This window comes from Sesamum indicum, linkage group LG1 (assembly GCF_000512975.1).
Source record: "Sesamum indicum cultivar Zhongzhi No. 13 linkage group LG1, S_indicum_v1.0, whole genome shotgun sequence".
Classification (NCBI taxonomy): Eukaryota; Viridiplantae; Streptophyta; class Magnoliopsida; order Lamiales; family Pedaliaceae; genus Sesamum; species Sesamum indicum.
The window spans coordinates 14509914-14525975 of record NC_026145.1 but is presented as its reverse complement, the minus strand read 5'-3'; the positions used below and the strand labels follow the sequence as shown (position 1 = coordinate 14525975).

Here is a 16062-nt window from a genome sequence, read left to right as displayed (position 1 = left end):
ATTCATTTTAATAATAAAGTCCTAAATTCTGAGAATTTTAGCAGGACAAATTCATAAAAAATTGCAATCTGATCGAAATTTAGGGTTAACGGTGGATTTTTTATTTTGGAGAAACTAGTGAAGGTTGCCCAGATTATGAATTGACCCATTTTTTATCCTGTACTAAAACCAAATAAAATTATACTGTCCAAACATTGTAGTAAAATAAAAAATGATCTTTTTAAGGTTGTCAGCTAATTTTGTGTCTTTGGGATATGGGAAATGTTGATTCTGTCAGATCCTACTTGCAGCATCATACTTGAATAACAAGATTTCCCTCCCAAGATAAATTAAACTAGTCCAACATCACACAAATCTCCCATGTCCCTCTACTATATATGCATGTTAGCAAACTCAATTCAACACTTTCACTATCACCTTCTCTCTTTACCAACAACACAGTATCACAAGGCAAGAACACACGTGCGAGTATCGAATACAGGTGTTTGTAACTACGATAAGGGAGACATGATAAAAGGGCATACGACAATGAGAGTTGAGAGAGTAGCCATTTCACCCATGACGGTCAAGCAGTTCAACAAGTGGTGGATGGTTGTGCTTGCCGTAATCACAGTGTCGCTGCTGGTGTTGCCGCCAATGCTGCCACCACTGCCGCCTCCGCCAATGCTGCTGATGCTGTTTCCTGTGGGCATAATGGCCTTCCTGCTCGCATTGGCTTTCTCCCCGGCTAATGCAACTGCACCCAACATTGCCCTTTGTTCCACTGTCTAACAGAACACAATATATCTGTATTTATAAAGGTTTCGTAGGCAATCGGGTAAATTTTGTCTCAATAGTTGACAGAGCAACTTTCATGTTATGTATAGTTTATGTAAACTTTTTGAGTAGATAATGAGATGATAGAGAGGTTATCGGCAGCTTGTTACATGAGCAAAATTTGGTAGATTTATAGCAAACTGGGCTGATCTTAGTACAAACAGTTACTTGTCTGATGTACCTCAAATTACTACAAACACTTCTACAAGAATCAGAATCAAGAGGAAGCAACGAAAATCTTGCCTAATCTGTTTCCAACTATACTAAAGAGAACAAATGAAAATCTAAAATTTCCATAAGATGATAGAACCCACTCTGCTGCAACGATTCTTTGAAGAATTGCCTTGGTTTTAAACAACTTCTTCAAGGCCTGTGACAATGCTGCAAGAGCAAGAATGATTTAACTTTTCTGAAGCTATAACATGTTCCCTATTACTTCACATTTCATTGTCGAGTATATCCCGCATCATTTGTATCGGGATGAGCCCTTCCGTCCTAATAGCATCTTTATTTGGGTCAGGACTGATGAAATACAATGTGGGCAATCCTCGAACCTGTAACACAAATTCGTTCATTACGGTCATTTTATTTTCTTGTATTTGGTATTGGGAAGAGTACATGTTGTCCCGAGAAAATAAAACATGACCGAAGCTAGCTTTCATAAACACGTGCTGTACATACTACAAGAAACATCAGATCATGTGGAATTTCAAATTCAATTAACAAGAAAATTATATTTTGGCAAAATGAACAACACACTATATCTTGCATCTTGAATTCATCCTTATCGACAACCACGGTTATTGGAATAGCAAGAAAAATAACGAAAAGAGAAACTTACCTGCATATCACGTGCAAATTCATATTCGTCATCAGTATCAACCTTCACGATTATTGCATTGTTTTCATACTCAACCGCAAGCTGTGGCACAATAGTTGATAATAAAGTTATATGAAGATCTCAACTATTATTATGCATGAGGATGACCTGTTTAACATGCAGATTCAAGTGCAACACAAAGCATTATAGCTTCTCCAAACCACGAGGCCCATAAAAATTACCCAAATTATTGGAATTAAACCTTCAACTCCCACTCATAACTTGCAAAATTTCAACTCTTCCAGCCAAAGTGGAAACATAACACATTTTAGAGATCACCACATCTGATCCCGTCCTGAGTTAGATCCCCACAGGTTGCTTCACACAGAAAATGGATTATTTCCCAACCAAAATCCAATAGAGCAAGAATGATATTTACTGCCCATTATCAAAAACAAAAAAGAGGATTATATTACTGGAGAAGGTCGACCAACTCAGCACACCAACTTGCCGATATCCCTCGTATGGCAAGAGTACCTGATACTGAAGTATCCCCCGAGAATCTCAAGTACAGATAAGATACAAAAGCGGTTAAAATTTCCAAAGTAAACCAGCCAAATTACCATCTCTTCCCAAAGTTCAATAACAGATCACACTAATGCATATGGCTGCTTGCGTACTCTACACAGAGCACTGAAGGAGACAATGTGGTTTTTGTATTGTAAAACTATTCAGAGATAAAATTCAAACACTGTGGAGGAAGAAAGACAAACGGAACTAGTACGGCATTGTACAACCTGTTTCACCCTTGGATTTTGTTTGAACTCCTAATAACAAATGATTTCTTCAAACATTTTCATGTATAGATTCAATGGGACATTAACGATCCCCAATTGTAGTTTATCGATACAATGTATACTTAGTTAAGAGGTTTTAGTGACAAATCAAAATTACCTTTAAAAGTAGATTTTACTAACAGGACCAAATATGAAATGTTGCCTCAAAGTATCAATCTTAAAATTCAAAGTATCAATGATTGAGTTCCGTTCGATGCTCCAACTCAAAATGTAGTAAACTGCGGGATATTCTTTTGGTTACAAGTCAATTGCACTTCAACAATATTACATGGATGTAATCAAAGGCCTCAATAACCTTTAGTTAAAGACATTCAAATACTAGGAAACAAATACAGCTTTTAACAAAAATTTTTGGGATCTTTCCAGATTAATTTCACTAACTAGTTACATGGTATAAAACAACCTGCACACCAAAAGAAGGCCAAGACAGAAAAAAATCCTGACATGTTTCCTAACAAAATGCTATACAGTTCCATGTCAAATGTAAACATACCATTTCAAGTTCTTGGGCCATCAAAATGCAAGGGCCACACCATGTGGCATAGAAATCAATGATCAGTGGTACATTCCTCTCTCCCTTCACCAATTCTTGAACTTCCTTTGAAGATATCTTTTTCTGCAAATAAGAACAAAAAAGTCCAACATAACTATGAATGATTGCGCAATCTAATAACAACCACCCCAACCATAACAAGAAATTACTACAATTCTGAGGAAAGACAAAATAAGTAATAAAGACACGAACTTTAATTGCCTTTCACTCTTCTTACTGTCTCGGATGAATCAAGGGACATTATTATCAACTACAAATACTACAGCACACCTAACTGTTTACAGTACAAGCTAAGCCCTCCCAACATCTTTCCAGAAACCAAGTCCAACCACTAGAATCTCACAGTTAAATCAGACCCAGAACCGAAAACATGAAAAATCAAGTTAAAAAATCATATCTTTAACTCAAATAGTGTGAAATGAGCATAGACAAATATGTAGGAGACGATAAATACCACAAGATAGTCATCACTGAGATACTTTCCCGCAGGGGGTTTGCAAATAAGCTTTCTTGGGAGCGTATGAGTTGAGAGGATAGAGGGTCGGTTGCTAATGGTAGAGGTGAAGAAGAGAGTGTTGGGTTGGTGGGTTTTCAAGGAAATAGGAGAGAAATTGGGAGGCAGAAGCGGAGGTGGAGCACTGAATGAAAAGATTGCAGCTTGCATTATTAACAATTCTATGTATCTATGGTTGCTCTGTATGAGGAGGGGGTGGGTGGGGTTGGAAGAGGAAGAGGGATTTTGCAGGGGTTTATGATGATATTTTTGTTCAGTAATAAACAGATAATTTTGAGGATATGGCTACTGCTGTTACTGTCTGTATCCGTGCTGCTACAGAATTGGGTATGTTTGGCTGCCTGCGATACACTATTCTCCCACTCATATCAACTCATCTCAATTATCATTTAATTTAATATATCATTATTTACCCAAAAATAATAATTTAATATACCATTTCAATCTTTTCTTTTCTTTTTTTTTTAATATATCATTTGAACTCTAACTAGACAAATTTTTGTGAAAATATATTGTTCCAATATATTAATTTAAAATTTATTTTTATGAGATTTATCATAATTATAAAACTATTATTATTATTTAAAAAATTATAAATACTTAAATAAAATTAACAATCGTCCAACACATACTCGAACTGTCACTTAAATAATAAAGAAATAATTATAATTGTGACAAAAATTAGGAGAGTCTGTTGTAATTTATCCTATTTTATATTTGATAATTTTAACCACTTTTTGTGAATTGGTTTAATGAACTTTAATTTAAGAGAAAGATTTTAAGTAATTATATTTGAAAGGAATGCAAAATTTATGGATATTCAACAAATATTTTTTCCAGATTATTAAGAATTAATTATTACCAAAAGAGAAATTAAATTAGGCATACAGAAGAAGGCAATGTAATGTTAGTAATCGTTTCAGTAATAACTATTAAGGAGCAAATCTGTATAAATAGGGTACAAGACCACCGCCGTGGGCCACCGTCCCCTCGCCGGAGTTCACTTCGAAATCTCCTTCTGAATCCAGAGCCCATCGTTCCTTTGCTGCAGTATGTGAGTTATTCTCTCTGTACTCTTTTCTTTTCGTATACAAACTTCCATGTGTTTCAATTTGTATGTATGTGTTGGTTTTGGTGTATGGTGTTGTTTGTTTCATGATATGTATGCTGTCTGTGTGGGCTTGTACTTAACATTCTCCGACCAGTTTTCCCTGTGATTGAAGTTCAATTGGTATTTGTGTTGTGAGAAGGCGTTTCGTTTAAGAATGTATGTTGGCCATTGAGTTTGAATTGAGGTTGCCTCTGCTGGGCGTCAAGTGTCAGTTCAATTTTGCTGACTTCACAAAAGGCATTTCTTTGCAAAGTTTGCAGTGATTGCTCTGTTTCGTTTTCAATTTAGGAGGATTGTAATTCCATGCGTGTCACCACTCTTGTTGTACCCTAAAGGTTTTTTTTTTTTTCTTACCCCACACTGATTAAAGTGGAGGAGTACAGATGATGTGTTTTGTGAATCTCCGGCTCTGAGAGCAGGGGTGAGTTTGCTGATAGAGTACCTGGAATCTGTGATATGCTAGCATTTGTTGGGGAAAGTGTATTTTTGCTTAACAAAGCAAGAGATGCATGTTATGTGTTAGGCTTAGCTTAACATTGTTGAGTGGCGATTCTTTTGACGTGGGTATAAACCATTAGATAATCAGTAACTGGAGAATAGAATCATTTCTAATCAATACCTTGTAATATGTACTTGTGGAAATCATATTATTGTGTATGACTCCATTTTGTTGCGATTTTTATTGATGAATATCCATTTTCTTGATGAATATTTACTCTGTGTTTTCTTGATAGATTTCTAGTTAGCTTCACATACAAATGGCGATTGTTTCAGGGTTGGCTTTCTCAGGTTCCAAGTTCTCTTTATTTGGCATACATATGTATACACACCTACTGATGGTGAATAAGTGTGATATTTTCTGCAATGTTACTTCATCAAAAATTGATAACTTCCCATTTGGTTTTATATAATAGGTATAAGAAGCCTGGCAATTGGTGCTGGTTACCCTAAGCTGCCATTCGAGAATCATAATCATGATGCACACACATTTAGTAAATTCCAAAGAGGAACTGCATCAGTTTTGGGAAAGGTGACCATGGATTTCTTTTTTAATATCAAATTTAAGTTTTGATGATCTCAATGTAATTGTTTATCTTTGATATAATTGCAGTATCCAAAAGTCCAGATCCCTTATTCGCATCTTCGATATCAGGGCAGAACACATATTTTATCTGCAGGAAGAAACCATCATCTGAACTACAATGATGATTCGCATTCAGAACCTTTTTGGTTAAACCTGATTAGAGAGGCTATCTGGTAAGTTAATTGCACATAGAAACAATTTGATAACAGGATTAAAAACAGCAGAAAAGGATAAAACCAGAGAATTTTGAACTTACATGGTTCTTAATTATGCATTACTTTGCATGATGTGCAACATAAACACCATGCTGATTGGATGATGTGCCATTATGTAGGACAACTCGAAGTTTACTTCTATTTTTAGTTGAACAGCCCAGCCAGCTGAAGTATATTGAGTGGCCAAGCTTCCAGAGCACGGTTAGTCTTTCTTGGGTCTGTCTTGCCAGGAAAAATACACATCAATATATTGCTTTCCAATTTTTGGCTGCTTACTCACTTGCTCATAGCAATCTCTAGGGTTCTTCATAGATTTCATTTGATAAACCCGACATTGTTGTTTCCTTGTGCCCCAGACATGATTTGCGAGACAGAGAAGTGGTAAATCTCATTTTCCCAGATGCAGTTAGTGTTGTAAATTTAAGGCTGTGACTCATAGATATTTAGAAGACCTGATTCATAATACCAGGAGTGCATTTTGGAATCCATTGCACCCTAATCTTTTTCCTTTCTGTATCTTTTATGATAGTGAAGCCATGGCCAGATTAGGGGTTTTAGTGTGTAATGAGATACTTCCTGAGTTGAAATTCTGAACAAGTAGCCATTGTCCACTGGTCTTCCACGTAATGTTGGATTGCTTTTAAATGAAGCATAAGTTGATTGAAATAGGATGGTCAGTGATACCGATAGATATGTACTGATTAACTATTCCGCTGGGAGAAATAGCTCGTTTGCTGTATTTTCATTTTCTCTTGGATAGACAATTGGAAGCATCCATTGAGCTATTCTGTTAAGTTTGTCATATTGCCCATTATTGAATTATCTATCTTTTGTTGCTATCTGCAACTTCTTCATGTAGTCTCTGCTATCCAGCAGCTAAAAGTCTATGGTTTCCATGATGCAGCTGTTCCATTGGTATAGTTATATCCTACGTGAGATGCTTGAGATTTAATTACAAATGCTATGCGTTTTTAAGTGTTTTTGTTCTTCATTGATTTCTAGGAAATTTTAATAGAATAACAAACATACGAGCCTCAATAGATTTGAACTTCAATGGCCAAAATTTTGCGTACTTTCAAGTCTGGTTTTCGGTAATCACTTTCTAAGTCTGCCAAGCAGTAAACTGAGACCTTCTATTCTGTTTGCTGCAGCTGAAGACAGCTACTCTGACTCTTGTTCTTGTTGCATTGCTTATCGTTGCGCTGTCCTCAGTTGATTCAGCCTTGTCTTATCTGCTGGGTTTGATTTTGAGGAGAAAGGCATGAATTCTGCAATTATGTTAGGCGAGATGTATCCAAAACAGTTTTTGATACTGAAGGACAAAGCTACCGAGTGTAAAAAGTAGTTGAAGCATACCTTGGTTTCCACGGTAGGGTAGGAGAAAATCACATTTGTGATACATATCTTGATGCCTGTTAGCTGTAAAAGCTGAAGCAAAGAACTGCTGAGAAGAAATTCCTGGAAAGAAACTGCCCATGCATACATGCCAAACTCGTGTGAAATTGGGGGAGAGAGACAGATGAAATAGTGCCGCGCATGCACTAGCAAAATCAGCTGAAGGTCTAGTTGAAGGTGTGTCTAATCTACCTGATGATGTTGCTTCTTGTGTGTTGTAAGGTCTTTCAGTTTAATAAATCGATCCATTTTCCTCTATCTATCTATCTATCTAGACCAGCTCGGCGAACTTGACTTATATGGCAAGTGCAATACACTTGTCATGTGATTAGTGTTCATTTCAGAAAAAGTGACAATCACGTAGTAAAGGTCATACACTTGTTTTGTGATTGGTTTGATTCAGCCAAATAAGAATTTTTTGAAAAACACAAGTGGATCAAACTGTTTTCTTACATCGACTTGACTTGAAGGTTTGAACAATTCATACCCCACCCACCACCGTGCTAATTGGTGTTTACTGGAATCTGCCTCAGTTTACTGAGCATGCCTAACTTTACAAAATGAAAAGTCAATCACTACGTTTGTTTCCATTTTTAAGTTATTTTCTAAATGAATCAAAAACATATTTAATGTTTGTTATCATACAGAAATATGTTAATTGGGTGTTTTTAACTGTTGTAGTATAAATACATACACATACATAAATATATATAAAAAGATATAATTTGATAAATAAACAGTAATTTTTGTTTTTTGAAACACAATATTAAATGTATAATAATTATTTTAAATTATCTTTAAAAATAAATTTAAATACATATTTATTTATTTTTATTTTTCTCTCTCTATCTTCATAAAACACAACAAAATATTTAAAAAATGAATACATACATTATGAATAATTCCTTTATCATTTCGATATACAAAAATAAAACATACATAGGCTACTGCTACAGAATTCTTCTGATTTTCTGATTAGGTCAGCAAGAAAACTGGTGCGTCTAACCATTTGGGAATATGTCATTTCCAACTAAATCATTCAAATTTGATGAACTCCAAAACACCTTGAAAAAGTCTTGAACCACATTCATTACATCCTTTTCAACCTCTACCCTGTGGTGGATCAAAGTCAAGGACTCAAGCATTGACTTGCATTGACTTGAATAGTTACATCACAAACCAGGGGCCACCTTCACTTATAATACCACTTAGTATTTTACAAGCCTCATATCCTACATCCCCCATTAACTCATAATCATCAAGAGAGAGAGAGAGAGAGAGATGGCAAACAATGAATCCAAGAACTGGACTTTAAGCTTTTCATTCCCCTTCAATATCCCATCCTCTCCAGAATCAGCAGCAGTTAGGATAATCAGAAACCTGGGAAAGTTGAGTCTGTACTATGCAATATTTGTATGGACAGTTCTGTTCATCACCCTCATCCCAAAACGCAAAGACTCAGTCGTATGTTTGGTCATTACGACAGAGATTACATTTCTCTACTTTCTTCTGCTGCGTTCCTTTCCTGATTCTCTCCTTCTTCACAAGATAATCGACAAACGGTTTGTGTTGTTCCTTCTGTTTGTCATCACAGCCGTCCTGTTGATCCTGACACACGCTGCAGTTCATTTCTTCATGGTTCTTGCTGCGACTTTGCCCATCGTGCTGCTTCATGCTGTGCTGAGCAGAGTAGAGGATGTGATTGTGCATGAGCAGGCCGGAGAGATGGCTCGCCTCGTGCAAGAAAGACTTGCCGATGCTGCCCGGCCTGAGAGCTTGGTCTGATGTTGTAGTAATGGTAGATTGGATTTTAGATTCTAGTCAAATAAGATATGGTTGTTCATTTCTTACTAGCAAACTTGTGGGAAATAATGAAAAAAGGGTGTTTGTTTCTTGATGAGTTATGATTTTTAAGGATGTTTTTCTAGTGTTGATTTTTGGAATGGATTTTCTAATTCAAATGTTATTGCATCTTCTATTCTATTTATTATATATATACCATTTAATATGTGTATTTTTAAAATAAAATACATAATATCATTTTTATATATATATATTGTGTATATATTATACAGAGTAAAAAAATAGAATATGATCTGAAATAAAAAATTTAATCCAATTAATTTCCAATTTCATAAATCCTTGGGACAAAGTTCTGAACCGTCGGGTCAAATTAGACCTAAGCCATTCAAATTCAAGCCCCAAAACTTGATAACACAAAATCTTGTGGGTCTCTTTAGAAATACATAAACTCCGGGTTCAAATTGGAAGAAAATATAAGTTGAGAAACAAGAAAGAAAAGCAGGGTCTTATCTTCAGAAATCCCCAAAAATCTCCCCAGCCCAAATTTCACAGTTCAAGAACAAGTTCTCACTTCTACTCAGCCTAAACCCTACACTAGAACTCCATAGCAGAACCATGCTACTCCAACCCACAACCCTGAAGATTCCTCCAAATTATCACCACCAAAACTCAAACCCAATCTCGTTCTCATCTGGGCTTCTACAAAATTCAACCTTTTTTCTAAAACAACCTATTTTATCAATCAGTCGTAAAACCCATAAGAATCCAGCTTTTGTTGCATGCTCATCGATATCACAGGTTCACAGCTATGGAACAGTTGACTACGAGAAGAGGCCAATGCTGAAATGGAATGCTATATACAAGAAAATATCCATGCTGGAGAACCCGAATATGGGGTCTGCTTCTGTGTTGAATGAGGTGGAAAATGAGGGCAAGAGGCTCTCCAAATGGGAGCTTTGTAGAGTTGTGAAGGAGCTCAGGAAGTTCAGGCGCTACAGATTTGCTCTTGAGGTAATTTAGGCAAAAGGAAAAAAGAGGAAGAGAAATGGGAATGGGCAATTAAAGTTTCAGAATTCATGATAAATTTATTCCTTTTGAGGTTCAAAAAAGGAAGAGAAAAAAAAAACTAATAAAAATGTAGTATTTGATTTCACCATAATAATACTATGGTTGTTGGTTTCCTGTGGTTCTAGGCCTAAGGGAAGAAAGGGTCAATCAAAATTTGGTTTAGTGAAGCTACTCCTTTCTTTTTCTTGAAATATTGTACAATTCTTTGTTAGTTTATCAGCATTGAACCGGATGTGTAGATATATATGGGGTTGAAACTTTGTCCTAACAGTATTCTGTCTTTTTATGAGAAGCTTTGGGGATGGTCTCATTGAGGATAATTGGGGAATTAGATAGTGTATAATTATATGCTTATCTTTTTGGGTGGGTTGGTTCCTGAGACTATGTTATGCTTCGGAGTGTTATGTGCAATTAGAAGATGTGCTCATCTCTTGTGTTGTTTCACACTGTGTTGTTTTGTCACATGCTGGATATGAAGTTTGTATATCTGTGAAGGTCCCTCGTGGGCATCAAATTGCAATGAGTAATACTGTGAAGAAATCTGCTTTCTTTTACTCTTGAGAAAAACTTGATTTTGTCATTAGATGATGCCAAAAGTTCTTTGTCTAATGATTTCATTTTGGAAGGAAAACAGGACAAAAGTTAATTATATCTTTTTTCCATTGGTCCGAACTCCAAAAATAAGGATGATTCTGTCGTGCTTTCTGCGACCAATGATTCACTCAACTCTATTTATGAAATGAGGCGCAATTAATCTCAGTTTCCCTCGTTTTTCACCTTTTCTCTATTAGATTCAGAGTTTCTTTCAAAATTTTTGTTCATGAGGTAAATTGCATTACGTGCATATTATCAGTGATAAATCGATCTTGGCTCTGCTAATCCTTGGGGCCAAAGTATTTTTTCTAAGGCTATATTTGGATTGAGTAATTTGGGTTTGAAGGAAGGATTTAAGCAACGGATGTCAAATGACCCTAGATCAAAAGAATTTGAAATCCATCAAACAAATGCAAATGATTTATATTAGGGAATTGAAATTCCTACCCTCAAATCCATCAATCCAAACACAATGTAAAGGAACTTAACAGAGATATTTTGGGGGTCAAATTGTCTGAATTAATGAGCTTTAGCAAGGATCAATATGGCAACACCATATTAGGACAACATCAGGATTTTGTCCTGTTCCAATCAGTCTTTATTCTTGTCTTGGGGCTTTTTTGGGGGCTAGGGCTGGTGGGGATTTAAAGAAGTACTATTGGTAACTTTGGCCATTCATTGCGATTGCAAAGCTAGTCTTGATTGTCAATTACTGGGTCTATTTAATGTAGGATATCTATAAAATTTATTTGCTGGAATAGTGGCCTGTACTTGTATCACTTGTATATCTTGCCACTCTAGCATATGTAATGTGATTGTGTGGTTTGCAGGTTTATGAGTGGATGAATAACAGGGCAGAGAGTTATAGGATAACCACAAGTGACACTGCTATTCAGCTGGATTTGATTGCTAAAGTTCACGGGATTTCAAGTGCTGAAAAATATTTCATGAAGTTGCCAGATGCCTTGAAAGACAAGAGAATATATGGCTCTCTTCTGAATGCGTATGTCCGTGCAAGAATGAGGGAAAAAGCTGAATCTCTAATGGATAAAATGAGGGATAGAAGTTATGCTAGTCATGCACTTCCATTCAACGTGATGATGACGCTCTATATGAACCTTAAAGATCATGAAAAGATTGAGTCGCTGATATCAGAAATGAAGGAGAAGAACATAGCATTAGATATTTATACCTACAATATTTGGTTGTCATCCCGCGGATCTCAAGGATCTCTAGAGAAAATGGAACAAGTTTTCGAACAGATGCAGCTGGACCCGACCATCAATCCCAATTGGACCACCTTCAGCACAATGGCAACAATGTACATTAAGCTGGGTCACCTTGAGAAGGCTGAAGACTGTTTGAAGAAAATTGAAAGTAGAATAACTGGTCGGGACCGTATGCCATATCATTATCTTATTAGCCTCTATGGCAGTGCTGGTAATAAAGAGGAGGTTTATCGGGTGTGGAACACTTACAAGGCTTCCTTTTTCAATATTCCAAATTTGGGCTACCACACTGTGATCTCTGCACTAGTCAGAATCAATGACATAGACGGGGCTGAGAAGATCTACGATGAATGGCTTTCAGTGAAATCAGTTTATGACCCTAGAGTCGGAAACCTTCTATTGAGTTCGTATGTCAGGAAAGGGCTTTCTCAAAAGGCTGAAACTTTTTTCGACCAAATGATTGAGGTGGGAGGAAAACCAAATTCAATGACTTGGGAGATCCTTGGAGAAGACCACATCCGAAATAGGAGGATTTCAGAGGCATTATCTTGCTTGAAAAATGCTGCTTCAGCTGAAGGCTCAAAGACCTGGAGACCAAAACCAATAAACGTCTCGTCCATTCTCAAGATTTCTGAGCAAGAATCCGATACGGCAACCAAGGATGCCTTACTAGAGGTACTGAGGCAAACAGGGTGCCTTGACGACGTAAGCTATATGTCGTATATTCCCATATCAGACAGTGGGACAATTACCAGCCATGATCCAACAATAGAGGATAGAGCCGATAATGATGCTGGCGACCATGGAGCTTATCAACTTCTCGACCAACTTCAGGAGAGCTTGTAAGGAAGCAGTTTTCTGGTCACATGACAATGGTATATCACATGCAACATAGGCATTGCCTCAGCAAGATTATCTTTAGGTAAGTTTTCGTGGTAGCGGTAAATATCGAGTTTATTAAGATACTGCTCATTGAGCACCGAGAGCGAATTTTGGATTCCCCCAGCTTTAATCTTTTACGTGCTTTACAGATGAGCCCTTATTGATTATGAATACGGCTGTCAACTTAGTTTGTGGAACAACCGATATTCTGTTCATATTATCACATACACTGAAAAATCTCATGGATGGTGAACAAAATGCTATGCCTGAATGACATGCATGATGGAGAATATATAATTTGAAAGGTAACAGTTCGAGGCGAGTTTTGTCTTGCTGTTAAGGATGTATTAACTCTACTTGTCTGATGTTCATGAATCCCATTTGTGCATCTTTAGGACAATGGTTTCTGAGTCCTGTATCCTAAGTCACTCTGGTGTCAAAATTTGAGACGACCTCGAAGGTGTAACTTATAAACTGACTGATTTCGATGGAGCTGAAGTTGTTGGCTTCAAACATAGGCTGTCAAAATGAAATGTTCAATACAATTGTCAGAATATTGGAATCAAGTATCCTAAATCACATCTCCCATTTTGATATACTGAGAATCACATAATACTTTGGCAGAAAATGAGAATAGAAACAAATCCAAACATAGCTGATAAGCTGTTATCCTGAAGAAAATTGCAAGCTTTTGGTCACTGTTACACATATATCTATTTCATTTCATCTCATCAAATCTTTATGGCTTGTCTTTTGCTTGATTTTATGTTGGCATTGTTCAAACAAAGATCTCATCAACCTTGGACTTGCCCTCTTTTTTTGTTTTTTGAAAACATGTGTGTGTGTGTGGTCCACATAACAAAATGTAAGGGAACACATTTTGGGCATGAAATTAGGGCAATTTATTGCCAAACAGGGTAATTATGAAAGCACAAAAAACTGGTGGTGTAATTTTTGGACCCTAATAATAAGAAAATTGGACAAACTTATAGGTATGTGGCGTCGGTGATAGGTCCACCTGATTATCAGAATCCAGACATGTACCATGCCATGCTCTCTCCACGACATGTGTTGCATCAGAATATCTGCATGTGACTGACACCCTCTAAAGATTTGTTTGGATTCACTTTTACCTAATATTTTTTCTAAATAACATATCCTCCAAACATGAAAATCTATTTAAGTTAGTGGGTCTCAATCTTTATGTAAATTACATCTTTCATTTCGAGGGACAAAAACTGTATTTTCCTACTTGTTTTTCAATGCCAAAAACAATCACGTTTTCTTTCTCAAGAATGTCGATTTTTATTTTATTTTTCATACAACACATGAAGTTGGCTCGAACTTTGATTGAGTAATATAGAACTTACCATCCCTATATTATGCAATTACAAAGAGGTTTATGATATGGGTCAAAATAAAATCGTGTTTTCAAATTATATCTAATGTAATAATTAATGTTTTTACACGATCAATCTTAATAGAACATAAATACACACACATATACATATTACAAATCTTGGAGTAACCCAATAATGTTGGAAAACATGTGTGTGTGTGTGTGTGTGAGATATTTGAGGATGGATGGGGGGTCACATGGAGAACACATGCAAGAGAGCTTTCTGTGCTTTTTCCAGCAATTAATTCCTTTGCCTTCAATGTGTGTGTGTGTGTATCTGTAGAAGTTCTCTTACACGACATGCTTTCCTCTTGTTTCACTCCAACCCAAACATGTTTCCACGCTCCTTATTTTTATAATTCGCTCTAAATACATGTATATTTTTCATCAGTGCTTAAAGTTGTAGTTGTAATTACAAGTATACCCCTACTCCGTGAGGAATATTTATACAAACACGTCGTAAGTTTGCAAAGGATATGAGTCATTTGTGTATTTAGACTTAATCTGGATGGATGTCAATTAATTTATACACCACGTAAGTTCCTGGAAAGTCGTTCGTTTGTAAAAATTACCTATATGATCCATTATATTGTCTTTTGAACTTTCAAAACATTTTATTAAAAATAATTTATAGAACTATATATTAAATATGTTATATATGGAAATTAAGGTCCTTATACCTATATATAGTTAATTAATTTTAATTGTCAAACTATTAGTTTGTTATTAAAATTAAATAAATTACTTTGCATACTCGACTTCTATATCTTCGCCACATAACCAACAAATTAATTAACAAATTTTGTTAAAAAGATTTGAGTATATGATTGACATATAGAGTCAAATTTCATAAATGATTATAAATACTTCTTTAATTTCTACATATATATATATGATTATGAAATTTTATTTAAATCTTACAAGTCAAAATCAGAAAATTTAATCCATGGATATAAAGGCAAGGAAATGAAGCAAAAAGCAATCCAAACAACACTGTACAATTTTTATTTTGATTTATTTTATTTTATATGTTCCAAATTAAAAATTGCAGAAAAAGCAGTCACATGTTGACAAGAAAAGTAGGCCATACTCCATACTCATGTCCCTTCAATAGGGAGGCATATGTTGTATTTTATTTATTTATTTTATATTATTATATTTATCATTTCAAATTTATCAAAAAAAATCCCAATTTAAATTACGCCCATGCCCTAAAATTTATATTTAATTACATACATACCCTCCATCATTTACAAAATTATGAGTGAACCCTCTGAGAGGATGTTAATGCAATTTATATCAGGGAACTAGCTGCCATTTAAAGTAGCGAATACTTTGGATATGTAAGATAACAAGTAATTACATTTCATTTTTTAATTGAATTGCAATTAAACTCGACCCAATCTTTCACTGAATATTTGTGTAAGTCTATGCAGCTAATAATATATTAATGTAAATTACGAGTACAACTTCAAAAAATATATTCATAAATTTTATAAAATATAAAAAAATATAATTAATTAATTTTAGAAAGTGTGTGTACTTGAGAAAGACATGGTGCCAGAAAACATACTGACAGTACAACAGTGCAAAGCCAGGCAGTATGTCATTACTCACAAATGATACAAGCAAATTGACATCTGGCTGGAAAGTCAGGTTTGTTCTACTTTTTTATACTCTTGGACCAAATTTTCACTTCCCCTTTATACCCTTTTCAACCCC

General features: G+C 35.5%; 4 protein-coding genes across 6 annotated transcripts; 3 read left to right on the top strand and 1 right to left on the bottom strand.

The window, feature by feature from the left end:
* On the bottom strand, positions 928–3868 carry LOC105167660 (thioredoxin-like protein CITRX1, chloroplastic). The gene is made up of 4 exons (XM_011087462.2): positions 3501–3868; positions 2987–3109; positions 1658–1738; positions 928–1370 (listed from the first exon to the last, which is right to left on the bottom strand). Exons 1-4 carry the CDS (start codon positions 3708–3710, stop codon positions 1254–1256), a joined length of 531 nt encoding a protein of 176 aa, XP_011085764.1. The 5' UTR covers positions 3711–3868; the 3' UTR covers positions 928–1253.
* LOC105167651 lies at positions 4526–7507 on the top strand. Of its 3 annotated transcripts, none has more exons than XM_020692056.1 (6): positions 4526–4610; positions 5406–5460; positions 5586–5701; positions 5783–5928; positions 6090–6171; positions 7122–7507. In XM_020692056.1, exons 2-6 carry the CDS (start codon positions 5430–5432, stop codon positions 7233–7235), a joined length of 489 nt encoding a protein of 162 aa, XP_020547715.1. In that variant the 5' UTR covers positions 4526–4610; positions 5406–5429; the 3' UTR covers positions 7236–7507. The 3 variants fall into 3 exon arrangements, with proteins under 3 accessions (XP_020547715.1, XP_011085752.1, XP_020547718.1); XM_011087450.2 differs by having other exon boundaries at positions 4526–4614; XM_020692059.1 differs by lacking the exon at positions 7122–7507 and adding an exon at positions 6327–6806 and having other exon boundaries at positions 4526–4614.
* On the top strand, positions 8647–9150 carry LOC105168014 (PRA1 family protein F2-like). Its single transcript, XM_011087920.1, has one exon. It carries the CDS (start codon positions 8647–8649, stop codon positions 9148–9150), a length of 504 nt encoding a protein of 167 aa, XP_011086222.1.
* On the top strand, positions 9636–13454 carry LOC105167643 (pentatricopeptide repeat-containing protein At1g02150). The gene is made up of 2 exons (XM_011087439.2): positions 9636–10179; positions 11661–13454. Exons 1-2 carry the CDS (start codon positions 9784–9786, stop codon positions 12903–12905), a joined length of 1641 nt encoding a protein of 546 aa, XP_011085741.1. The 5' UTR covers positions 9636–9783; the 3' UTR covers positions 12906–13454.

What these genes read in the sequence shown, in the direction of transcription:
- LOC105167660 (XM_011087462.2), bottom strand. Translation starts at nt 3,710, where the DNA reads ATGCAAGCTGCAATCTTTTCATTCAGTGCTCCACCTCCGCTTCTGCCT. An exon ending in TGGCCCAAGAACTTGAAATG is followed by an intron (nt 1,739 to 2,986) that starts GTATGTTTACAT and finishes ATTGTGCCACAG; the next exon opens with CTTGCGGTTGAGTATGAAAA. An exon ending in AATTTGCACGTGATATGCAG is followed by an intron (nt 1,371 to 1,657) that starts GTAAGTTTCTCT and finishes TTTGTGTTACAG; the next exon opens with GTTCGAGGATTGCCCACATT.
- LOC105167651 (XM_020692056.1), top strand. Translation starts at nt 5,430, where the DNA reads ATGGCGATTGTTTCAGGGTTGGCTTTCTCAG. An exon ending in CTGCATCAGTTTTGGGAAAG is followed by an intron (nt 5,702 to 5,782) that starts GTGACCATGGAT and finishes ATATAATTGCAG; the next exon opens with TATCCAAAAGTCCAGATCCC. An exon ending in CTGATTAGAGAGGCTATCTG is followed by an intron (nt 5,929 to 6,089) that starts GTAAGTTAATTG and finishes GCCATTATGTAG; the next exon opens with GACAACTCGAAGTTTACTTC.
- LOC105168014 (XM_011087920.1), top strand. Translation starts at nt 8,647, where the DNA reads ATGGCAAACAATGAATCCAAGAACTGGACTTTAAGCTTTTCATTCCCC.
- LOC105167643 (XM_011087439.2), top strand. Translation starts at nt 9,784, where the DNA reads ATGCTACTCCAACCCACAACCCTGAAGATTCCTCCAAATTATCACCAC. An exon ending in GCTACAGATTTGCTCTTGAG is followed by an intron (nt 10,180 to 11,660) that starts GTAATTTAGGCA and finishes TGTGGTTTGCAG; the next exon opens with GTTTATGAGTGGATGAATAA.